Genomic DNA, 12,695 nt, shown 5'->3' on the forward strand with positions numbered 1-12,695 from the left:
TCATAGTGCATTTTAAACATTTTAGCACATGCCATTCTTTTTTAGGATCTTGGTTTTGAATAATTGCATATTTTTCTATCATATGAAATTAATGTAACCAGAGTCTCCCCTTCTCCCCAGACTCTTTTATTTTTACCCCAGGTCCTTTCTCTCCTCAATTCCTTCCAGTTTTAGTCTCTTCTTGTTCTTCAAGGGAGAAAAAATGAAGTACACTTTTATTATGCGGTTGGATCTGCAAAGGGAAACGTTTATTTAAAATAAGTGAGATTTTGCACGTTTGGCGAATGCATAATACTTAGTAAGGGATGCTGTTTGCCTTATTGCGGAAGCCACGACTTTGGTTATATATTTGTCTATTGGATTCCAGAACGTTACCCCTCAGGGAAACTTGCCAACCTGTATATCAGAGTGAACGTTTCTGGGGTGTAAAGGGAAATTACCTAGTGGATAGCATGAAATGATGCCATGTCATCCAATATAGAAGGCACTAGCCACACACTGATGTTTACATTTAAATTAATTAAAATTAAAAATTCAGTTCCTCAGGCCCACTAGCCACAGTCCAAGCACTCGGTCCAGGAGCCACGCAGCTGGTGACTCAGCATAGCGAACAAGCAGAGGTATGGGTCCAGCGTCAGAACATGCTGTTGAGCAACCTTGGGGTCACGGCTGTACATGTTACCTGTTTTTATATTAGAGTTTTTACATCAGTTTGGTTTTAAATTTTTCTTCCTAGTATTATAAATACTAGTAAAAAGCAGAATTTCAAGATGTTTGGAAACAGTGAACAGTTCAAAATTATTTAGAGTAATTTTTACTTTGCTAACCAACTTAAATTTTAAAATTATGTACTGAAGTAAAACACATCTAGTCAAAGGGTTGCCAGCATCTGGAAATTCTAGGAGAACATTTAAAATATTCTCAATTTAGTACAAAGTCCAGGGACAGGCAGGGGAGGGTGGGCTCTTGTATCCTTGAGTGAGGGTCTTGGAAGGATGATGGAGAAAGAGGAAGCTGTTTTTAAAAGACACTCAGAAGAAGCAAATGAAGTGGAGAAATAACGTATTTAATTGGGGCATGTAGTTTTAGGTTATAATTATAGTAGTTTGATAAATCTAGAAAAAGTAGAAACCATAGGAAGGGAAGAACCAAGGGGGGAGGGGTGGATGGGAACCGTCAATCATCCTGTTGCCAATGGCAACAGCCGTTGTGATTTGTCCCCTCTCTATCCAGCCTCCTTTCTGTCATATTCATTCAACAGTGAATGAGGTCAGTGGAGAACGCAGACGAGATCTGAGAGGCCAGTGGGGTGATTAAGTGCCCTGAAGCTAAGCCAGATGGCCTGAGTTTTAAATCCCAGCTCTGCCATCTGTGGGACCATAGCCAGTTATTTAACTGTGTATGTGTTTATCTGTAAAACTGGGACAACAACAGTGCTATCTACCTTTTAGTGTTCTTGTGAGTTTAGAATTAAAATACTAAACTCATTGAAGACCATGTTATGAAGAGTCCTGATAACTAGGCTGAGGTAATACAGGCACATGAGCTTCGGGGCTTATTGTTGCAGGAAGGCAGACACTTAAACAGGTAGTTGCAATAAAGTTAGATAAGTTTTATGAGCAGGTAGGTTTAGTATTCTATGATAGTATATGTTCAGGTGACCTAATTCTTTCTTTTTTTTTAATTCTTGATAATTATTTAAGCAAAATTAATTTAGCTTTTAGGACAGTTGGTTTCATTTTAGATTATATTTTCTTAGCTTCTTCAAATCAACCGTTACTTGTTTCATGGCTTGTATTCCGTAAAATGTGTTTATTTCCGTAATATGATAAATGTTGAAAGCTTCCAAGATATTAAGTAAAAATGTTGCCCTGATCATTCTGGTAATATCATAAGTGTCAAAACTCTTTCCCTGATGCTTTGCGTTAGGTACCAGGTTGCCAAAAAGGTAATAGAATCCTCTCGTAGCTATAGCATCTGCCTAATCAAAATAAAATCTATCTTCCAGACATTTTACAAGAGAGTTTGGTTAGCTTTGAGCATAATTAAAACAGTATTTTACTTGATACCTGTTAAAAACAGGAAACCATGAGGTACAACTGTTTTTCATATGTAGTGGGGGGCAATCTCCTCAACTGGAAATAAGAAGGGGCTAAAGTAAGTTTTCAAGCATAAAAATTTAAGGGCACCAAGATTGGTTCAAGGCGGTGGAGTAGAAGGACGTGCGCTCACTCCCTCTTGCGAGAGCACCGGAATCACAACTAACTGCTGAACAGTCATCAACAGGAAGACACTGGAACTCACTAAAAAAGATACCCCACATCCAAAGACAAAGGAGAAGCCACAGTGGGACGGTAGGAGGGGCACAATCACAATAAAATCAAATCCCATAACCACTGGGTGGGTGACTCACAGACTGGAGAACAGTTATACCACAGAAGTCCACCCACTGGAGTGAAGGTTCTGAGCCCCACGTCAGGCTTCCCAACCTGGGGGTCCGGCAACGGGAGGAGGAATTCCCAGAGAATCAGACTTTGAAGGCTAGCGGGATTTGATTGCAGGACTTTGACAGGACTGGGGGAAACAGAGACTCAACTCTTGGAGGGCACACACAAAGTGGTGTGCACATCGGGACCCGGGGGGAGGAGCAGTGACCCCATAGGAGACTGAACCAGACCTACCTGCTAGTGTTGGAGGGTCTCCTGCAGAGGCGGGGAGTGGCTGTGTCTCACCATGAGGACAAGAACACTGGCAGCAGCAGTTCTGGGAAGTACTCCTTGGTGTGAACCCTCCCAGAATCTGTCATTAGCCCCACCAAAGAGCCCGGGTAGGCTCCAGTGTTGGGTCACCTCAGGCCAAACAACCAACAGGGAGGTAACCCAGCCCCACCCATCAACAGACAAGCGGATTAAAGTTTTACTGAGCTCTGCCCACCATAGCAACACCCAGCTCTACCCACCACCAGTCCCTCCCATCAGGAAGCTTGCACAAGCCTCTTAGATAGCCTCATCCACCAGAGGGCCGATAGCAGAAGCAAGAAGAACTACAGTCCTGCAGCCTGTGGAACAAAAAACGTATTCACAGAAAGATAGACAAAATGAAAAGGCAAAGGACTAAGTACCAGAGGAAGGAACAAGATAAAACCCCAGAGAAAAAACTAAATGAAGTGGAGATAGGCAACCTTCCAGAAAAAGAATTCAGAATAATGATAGTGAAGATGAGCCAGGACCTCGGAAAAAGAATGGAGGCAAAGATCAAGAAGATGCAAGAAATGTCTAACAAAGACCTAGAAGAATTAAAGGAGAAACACCTAGAAGAATTAAAGAAAAAACAAACAGAGATGAATAATACAATATCTGAAATGAAAAATACATTAGAAGGAATCAATAGCAGAATAACGGAGGCAGAAAAACGGATAAATGACCTGGAAGACAGAATGGTGGAATTCACTGCCATGGAACAGAATAAAGAAAAAAGAACGAAAGGAAATGCAGGCAACCTAAGAGACCTCTGGGACAACATTAAATGCACCAACGTTCTTATTATAGGGTCCCAGAAAGAGAAGAAAGAGAGAGAGGACCTGAGAAAATATTTGAAGAGATTATAGTCGAAAACTTCCCTAACATGGGAAATGAAATAGCCACCCAAGTCCAGGAAGTGCAGAGTCCCAGGCAGGATAAACCCAAGGAGAAACACACCGAGACACATAGTAATCAAATTGACAAAAATTAAAGACAAAGAAAAATTGTTAAAAGCAACAAGGGAAAAACGACAAACAACATACAAGGGAACTCCCATAAGGTTAACAGCTGATTTGTCAGCAGAAACTCTACAAGCCAGAAGGGAGTGGCAGGATATATTTAAAGTGATGAAAGGGAAGAACCTACAACCAAGATTACTCTACCCAGCAAGGATCTCATTCAGATTCAGTAGAGAAATCAAAAGCTTTACAAACAAGCAAAAGCTAAGAGAATTCAGCACCACCAAACCAGCTCTACAACAAATGCTAAAGGAACTTTCTTAAGTGGGAAACACAAGAGGAGAAAAGGACCTACAGTAACAAACCCAAAACAATTAAGAAAATGGGAATAGGAACATACATATTAATAATTACCTTAAATGTGAATGGATTAAATGCTCCAACCAAAAGACACAGTCTCGCTGAATGGATACAAAAGCAAGACCCATATATATGCTGTCCGCAAGAGACCCACTTCAGACCTAGGGACACATACAGACTGAAAGTGAGGGGATGGAAAAAGATATTCCATGCAAATGGAAATCAAAAGAAAGCTGGAGTAGCAATACTCATATCAGATAAAGTAGACTTTAAAATAAAGTATGTTACAAGAAACAGGGAAGGACATAATGATCAAGGGATCAATCCAAGAAGAAGATATAACAATTATAAATATAAATGCACCCAACATAGGAGCACCTCAATACATAAGGCAAATGCTAACAGTTATAAATGAGGAAATCGACAGTAATACAATAATAGTGGGGGACGTTAACACCTCACTCACACCAATGGACAGATCATCCAGACAGAAAATTAATAAGGAAACACAAGCTTTAAATGACACAATAGACCAGATAGATTTAATTGGTATTTATAGGATATTCCATCTGAAAACAACAGATTACATTTCTTCTCAAGTGCACACGGAACATTCTCCAGTATAGATCACATCTTGGGTCACAAATCATGCCTCGGTAAATTTAAGAGAATTGAAATCATATCAAGCATTTTTTCGGACCACAATGCTATGAGATTTGAAATTTACAGGGAAAAAAAACGTAAAAACACAAACACAGGGAGGCTAAAGAATACGTTACTAAATAACGAAGAAATCACTGAAGAAATCAAAGAGGACATCAAAAAGTGCCCAGAGGTAAATGACAGCAAAAACACAACGATCCAAAACCTATGGGATGCAGCAAAAGCAGTTCTAAGAGGGAAGTTTATAGCAATACAATCCTACGTCAAGAACCAAGAAAAATGTCAAACAAGGTAAGCTTACACCTAAAGGAACTAGAGAAAGAACAAACAAAACCCAAAGTTAGTAGAAGGAAAGAAATCGTAAAGATGAGAGCAGAAATAAATGAAACAAAGAAAACAATAGCAAAGATAAATAAAACTAAAAACGGGTTCTTTGAGGAGATAAAATTGATAAACCTTTAGCCAGACTCATCAAGAAACGGAGAGGACTCAAATCAATAAAATTAGAAATGAAAAAGGGGAAATTACAACAGACACCACAGAAATACAGAGCATCCTAAGAGACTACTACAAGCAACTCTATGCCAATAAACGGGACAACCTGGAAGAAATGGACAAATTCTTAGAACCTTCCAAGACTGAACCAGGAAGAAATAGAAAATATGAACAGACTAATCACAAGTAATGAAATTGAAACTGTGATTAAAAATCTTCCAAGAAACAAAAGTCCAGGACCAGATGGCTTCACAGGTGAATTGTGTCAAACATTTGGAGAAGAGCTAACACCCATCCTTCTCAAACTCTTCCAAAAAATTGCAGAGGAAGGAACTCCCAAACTCATTCTCTGAGGCCACCATCACCCTGATACCAAAACCAGACAAAAATACTACAAAAAAAGAAAATTACAGGCCATTATCACTGATAAATATCGATGCAAAAATCCTCAACAAAATACTAACAAACAGAATCCCACAACACATTAAATTTAGCATCATACACAATCAAGTGGGATTTATCCCAGGGATGCAAGGATTCTTCAATATGTGCAAATCAATCAGTGTGATACACCATTTTAACAAATTGAAGAATAAAAATGATATCATCTCAGTAGATGCAGGGAATCAGACTTCCTGACTTCAGACTATACTACAAAGCTACAGTAATCAAGACAATATGGTACTGGCACAAAAACAAAAATATAGATCAGTGGAACAAGAGAGAGAGCCCGGAGGTAAACCCACGCACATATGGTCACCTCATTCTTGATAAAGGAGGCAAGAATATACAATGGAAAAAAGACAGCCTCTTCAGTAAGTGGTTCTGGGAAAACTGGACAGCTACATGTAAAAGAATGAAATTAGAGCACTCTCTAACACCATACACAAAAATAAACTCAAAATGGGTTAAAGACCTAAATGTAAGACTGGACACTATAAAACTGTTAGAGGAAAACATAGGAAGAACACTCTTTGACATAAATCACAGCAAGATCTTTTTTAACCCCCCTCCTAGAGTAATGGAAATAAAAACAAAAATAAACAAATGGGACCTAATGAAACTTAAAAGCTTTTGCACAGCAAAGGAAACTTTAAACGAGACGAGACGAAAGACAGCTCTCAGAATGGGAGAAAATATTTGCAAACGAATCAGCGGACAAAGGATTAATCTCCAGATCTCCAAAGAAGACATACAGATGGCCAAGAGGCACCTAAAAAGCTCCTCAGCATCACTAATCATTAGAGAAATGCAAATCAAAACTACAGTGAGGTATCACCTCACACCTGTTAGAATGGGCATCATCAGAAAATCTACAAGCAATAAATGCTGGGGAGGGTGGGGAGAAAAGGGAACCCTCTTGCACTGTTGGTGGGAATGTAAATTGATACAGCTCCTATGGAGAACAGTATGGAGGTTCCTTAAAAAACAAAAATAGAATTACCGTATGATCCAGCAATCCCACTACTGGGCATATACCCAGAGAAAACCATAATTCAAAAAGACACATGTATCCCAGTGTTCATTGCAGCACTATTTAGAATAGCCAGGTCATGGAAGCAACCTACATGCCCATCAACAGACGAATGGATAAAGAAGATGTGGCACATATATACAATGGAATATTACTCAGCCATAAAAAGAAGCGAAATTGGGTCATTTGTAGAGATGTGGATGGACCTAGAGACTGTCATACAGAGTGAAGTAAGAAAGAGAAAAACAAATATCGTATATTAATACATATATGTGGAATGTAGAAAAATGGTGCAAATGAACCGGTTTGCAAGGCAGAGATAGACACAGATGTAGAGAACAAACACATGGTACCCAAGGGGGGAAACGGGTGTGGGGGGGGGATGAACTGGGAGATTGGAGTTGACATATATACACTAATTTGTATAAAATAGATAACTAATAAGAACCTGCTGTATAAAAATATAAAATTCAAAAAAAAAATTTAAGGGCCTCTGTGTACGAGCTGAAATCGATTAAACTAGGTGCCAACAGTTACAAATTGGTCAAAGCTCCCCTCATTCTTAGCTATCATTCTCGGTTTTTTAAATGAACTCAGTTAGTCTTCTGATGCATTGAAATGTGTTCTTGCCTTTGTGTTTCTTTGGTCATGGTGATGGGAAACGGACAAAATTATCTTGTATTAATAGAATTTTACTGTTTTACAAAATGAAAAATTGAAGCTGAATAGTTAGGAGAGATGTCTCTAGTTATGAGAAATCCCTTTGTTTTGTAGAAATTTGAATGGGTGGGGGGAAGCTGACTATTTGGAAGAAAGGAAAAGCGAGAAGAAGTGAAGGGGGCTGTGTGCTCCGTGAGGTCTCCCGGGAGCGCTGGCCCTCGGTCTGCACGACGCCTGGTTTTTTGCTCTGGGTGGTTATTACACACCAAATTGTTAGAACACGGCTGCCAGCTTCTTGCTTTGCTTTAATCATAACTTACGTTTTTAGCAGGTATATAACCTACGACCACCGCTCGAAGTATTGAAGCAATTACGTTTTAGAAATTAAAGATTTTATAAAGCTAATGTTTGTTTGGGGAACACAGGTTAGCTTTTGCGTGGGTTCTATTTAATGATGATCCCACCCCCCAGTTTGAGTTCTTGTTACAAACACTGAAGCACAGTAGTAGATGAATTAGGCACGCCTCTTTGTCATCTGTAGGTTTACAGAAACATGTTTAGAATGTTCAGTAGATCAGTTGCTGTTGAAACGATCCAAGTAGTTGAATGTCTCAGGCTGCTTGCTGGCAGGTGAGCTTACGTGCATTTGCTTTCCTTCCAGATTCATGAGAAACTTCACTACTACGAGAAGCAGAATCCCACGCCCATCCTCCAGGGGGCGGCAGCCTTAGCTGGTGACGTAAGTGTGCCTTTCTGAGCTCAGGGGTACTTGTCCTTCGCGGCCCCTTGGGGGCAGGACTCACCCTAGTGCAGACAGAGATGTGTGATCCTAGGAGTGAAAACCGAAAGAAGTTGCAAATATCTCCAAAAGGCCTGTCATCCCTGAGTTTACCCTGACACTAGGCTGATTTTTGTTCGCTTTCCTGTCCTAAAGATTTTGCGTGGAGATAACCCTCTTGTCCTGCCTTGGTAATTACGAAATAGAAATTTTAGTCTGTGCCTCGGTGGGGAGAGATGCTATCAGCTGTTAGAGTCCAGGAAAGTCACAGGCAAGAGAAAAGCTTTGGAGAAATAGAGACAAGACGGCTGTATCGCTGCCAGTCTTGAAACTGACAGACGCTGGCATAGGAATGAGGCGGACGAAATACATAAAAAGTCAGGGTTGTTTTTTAAGTGGATTGTAAAGCACAGTAGAGATTTATGGGTATTAGACCTTTCCAAATTACCTTCATAACCGAAAAATAAATTTGAGCAGCAGTTGGCATTGATGGAGTAGTTAATTTCCCGTAGCTATAATTTTATTTGAAATCTGGGTCAGGGAACTAACTCGCTGTTTCTCCCGTTAACTTCTGGACTCAGATGAACTGAGCACAGACCTGGATGAACTACAGGGGACACTAAGCTGGACAAGAAATACATGTGGCGTGGAGGCTGCTTTTAGTGACACCCTACAGCCTCTCTGTTGTTTTTTAATCTTTTACGTTATTACAATAAAACAAACTATAGTTCCGCTTAGTAAGTGTTTAGAGCTGTAGGTATAATGAAAAAAACCGACCATCTTCAAGGGTTGATTTTCTTTGATAAAACCGTGTATTCTAGTTTAGAAAATAAAGCATGTGTAATGTATCTCCAAGTCGTGTGTTACCTGTTTAGTCCCCATTTTTTCCTTCCATTTCTACAGAGATTACAAATTACAAGGATGTTGCAATATACATGTTTTGTGAAGGAGCTTACCTCTGTGTTGCAGAACCAAAACACTTGACAATTGAGAGAGCCTTGAAAACCAGTTTTAAAACATTTATTGTTGAGGGTTTGGGGAAATATTTATTTATAAACCAATGTAATTAAGACCCAGTCATGTTACAACAATATTGCATTTTTTTAATTAGAGATTTTTATGTAAATATAAACTTAGCATTTTGTAATTCATCAGGGCAATATATTTAAATGTTTGATTCAAGAGTGCAAAGAGCCTTTTGTGTCTTTTTGTAAGTTAAAAATTCTGTAAAAAAATGTTACCTTGAAAAAGGAAAAGCACTTTTTGAAGTGTAGTCAGTGAATATATCAATTTTGTCTGATTTTATTTTTTGTGTATAATTTATATTACACCCCTCGTTTAGAGAAAAGTCCTTTCCAGAGATAAGAGCAATTATTTTTGGTTTGTTAGAAACTGTAGGGGCAAATGGAACTTTCATGCAGTGTTTTGAGAAGGTTTTTAAATGAAAGTATATGTACATATTTTGCATTCTGCACTGTATTTTTTCATAATTCTAATCTTTTTTTCTATGTGAATCTTGCTTTTCTTCTTATGAAAATGATCTGATCCTTCTTATAGCCTAAGATTGAGATTTTGATAGAGGCCTCTTAATGCAGAACCCAAGGCAGGTTCCAAGCTCCACCCCGTTCTTCTTCAGCTTCAGCTGGAACCGGCAATGGGAATTTATAATCCTGGTGGTAGAGAACAGTCAGCATCTGAGGTAGCAGCGTAGTTGTCAACCTATTATAAGTCATTTTGTGATTAACCTATTTTATATCTAACAGACTGTGTAGATAAGCATAATAAAGGTTTCCGATCATTTGCTCTTTCAGAGGCATTCTAGTTCTTTCTACCCCAGCTCTAAACAGCAAGCTACTTGGGGTTTTAGAAACCCTGTGGATTTCACCACCTCGTTCAGAAGTTCTCTTTTCTGTGTTTTTCTTTTGTACAATGTCAAAGCCTGATCCAGTGCTTTTTCCAAGTGGTCCTTTGTCTGCATGCAAAAGACCATGTCGTAGATGAAGTGCTGGGATTTGCCCCCTGTGCGGTGAATCAGAAGGTGACCTAGCCCACGTGATTTCTTGGGTTGTACTCAGCTGAGAGCCTGGGCTGGGGTCAGGGCTACTAAGAGCCTCAGAAGAAGAGCAGCGATTGATAGTCTGTTTTCTTTCCTGCTGACTTGTGCTTAATCACCGAAAAAGTAGCAGGAGAGATTCTCAGTTGTCGCACGTGGAGCTCCCCTGCTCTTACTAACTGTTCTTCGTGTCAATGTGCTCTCACCTGCAGCTGGCGGAGGAGCTTCAGAACAAGCCATTAAGCAGCGAGATCAGAGAGCTGTTGAAACTCCTGTCAAAACCCAATGTGAAGGTGAGGACGTGTGACACCTGTAATAAATATAGCCGAAAAGGGCCACTTTCTGGGCCTTCAGGTGAATTTTGTTTCGAGCATCAATTTTCAAGTAAATGTGTTTTCAAATAGTGCACAGTATTTTAATCGCCCAAATCCTGTGAAGGAAAAAGCGTTGAGCTTTTCATGATAATGTTGTGACAATCTATAAAATACTTAAGTTGGGAAGCTCAGGATTTAAGTTGGCAAATACAATGGAGCTTCAAGGTCGTTTTCCTTTTAAAGGAAGTTAAGAATACAGGATACAGAACGTATTAGCGATTTTGTTTAGGTCCGTTTTGCTTGGCTAGTTAACGGTGTGCCAGTGTATTTGACGACAGTGTCTATTTGTCTGTGGGACTGTCTTAGCATTCCTCTTCCTCTCCCCATTTCCTGCCCCCTCTTCTGCCAATTTGTGTTTTAATGCATCGTACCATTTTTACAGAGCAAAGCATTTTTCCAGTGTAAATACCAGTAAAATACTGGCGGATCCATTTCGAGTCTCTGTTTTTCTTACAAGTTTATCACTTATTTTTCCTCCAGGTGTGATTAGTCAACGATGTGATTTAGAAATTTTCCTGTTAATTCTAAGGTCATTAATGTATTAAATTCTGTAACCCATACATTTTATACTTGATACTACCGCGCTTGTATGTGAAATATTGTCCAGGAGTCAGAATTACCTATGGATCAGTCATTATGTAATCAAAATGATCAGTTATGTCATGATTTCTGTTAAGCACATATAGACTTTTGAATGAAAATGTCCATCTAGATGCAAAAACTGATTATTTATTTCTACCTTCTTTGAAAAATCTCCTTTGGAACTGTGCTATATATGGTCTTAAACTGATATTCGAAAAAGTATCAAATAAAAGACAGAGAACGTGTATGGACCGTGATTTCTAAACCATGTAAGTTGATATAAAGTACATGAATGTATTTCTGTAAAGGGTAGATGAACTATGATTAATAATATGAGAGGAATTGACTGGTGCAGAGGAAATCGGTTATACTTTAGTTCTAGAAGAATAAGGATCTGGTGAGTGCAGGAAGGTCGCTGATGCTGAAGACGGAGTGCCCAGACAGTGAGCAGCTTGGAGGAGATCCGTGAATGCTCTGAAAATGTCTTCAGTTTCCTTACGCTGCGCTTGGGAAGTTGATGTTAATCAGAGCATGGCAAGGGGACCCATGAGGCACTTGGTAAGCTCCATTTTTGAGAGCGTTTTCTTGGTTTCAATTTTACAAATTAAAGAGGAATGTTTCTGACCCCCCAGAAACAAAAGATCTGATTTTGGTATTCCGTTCAAGAGTGTTTGAAATGGAATAGCTAATAATAAAGAGGTTATACTGGATGGAAACTGGTATTTGGCCGGAGAGGGGTGTGTGACCGTAGGTGGTTAGGAGATAAGAGAAGATATGTACATTTTGGTGTCTGCCCCAGGTTCCTGGCCCAAAGCTTATAAAACCCTAGTTAATTTCCTAAGTGATAAGAACACTGGGAACGTGTATTGCACTTGTATTTCTTTGTCTTTGACCCTGTCCCTGACATAGGTCCCCTCCAGCCCTTGTAAATTTTTAAGTGGTTAGAGCACGGGGAGCTTTGTCCTAATGAGGCGCCTCTGGGTGCGCCCCTGGCTGGGCGCTGGTCACCAGCAAGACCACGCCACGATTAGAAGCTTGGAATTTTCAGCCTCACCCCACCCCTGCCACCATCCTCCAGAGAGGGGAGAGGGGCTGGAAATGGAGTTAAGAACTGATTATGCCCACTTGAGGAAGCCTCCCTAAAATCCCCAAAGTGTGATGTTCAGAGAGCTTCTAGGCTCGGGGACACATCCATGTACCAGGAGGGTGATGTACCCACCTCCACGGGAACAGATGCTCCTACCCTCCAGACCTTACCCTGTGTGTATCTCTTCATCTGAGTCCTTTATCATATGCTTTAATAAACCGGTACATGTAAGTGTTTTCCTGAATCCTGTGACCTACTCCAGCAAGTTAATTGAACCCAAGCAGGGGGTTGTTGGAACGTCACATCTGCAGCTGGTTGGTCAGAAGCACAGGTGGCAGCCTGGAGTGGTGACTGGTGTCTGAAGTGTGTCTGGGGGGCGGGGGCAGTCCTAAAGGATTGAGCCCTCAACCTGTGGGAGCTGACGCTCTCTCTGGGAAGATGACCTCAGAATTGGGTTGAACTGTAGGAC

The 12,695-nt window shown here is 40.1% G+C and overlaps 1 protein-coding gene across 5 annotated transcripts in view; it reads left to right on the plus strand.

The window, feature by feature from the left end:
• The window catches only part of MPP7 (MAGUK p55 scaffold protein 7), a 249,485-nt gene that overhangs the window by 133,428 nt on the left and 103,362 nt on the right, over positions 1-12,695 (plus strand). For all 5 annotated transcript variants that reach the window (XM_067705699.1, XM_067705690.1, XM_067705717.1 and 2 more), the window contains 2 exons: positions 8,014-8,091; positions 10,396-10,476. In XM_067705699.1, the coding sequence (XP_067561800.1) occupies positions 8,014-8,091; positions 10,396-10,476 (159 nt within the window). The remainder of the gene's footprint in view (positions 1-8,013; positions 8,092-10,395; positions 10,477-12,695) is intronic.

Source organism: Pseudorca crassidens, chromosome 1 (assembly GCF_039906515.1).
Source record: "Pseudorca crassidens isolate mPseCra1 chromosome 1, mPseCra1.hap1, whole genome shotgun sequence".
Classification (NCBI taxonomy): domain Eukaryota; kingdom Metazoa; phylum Chordata; class Mammalia; order Artiodactyla; family Delphinidae; genus Pseudorca; species Pseudorca crassidens.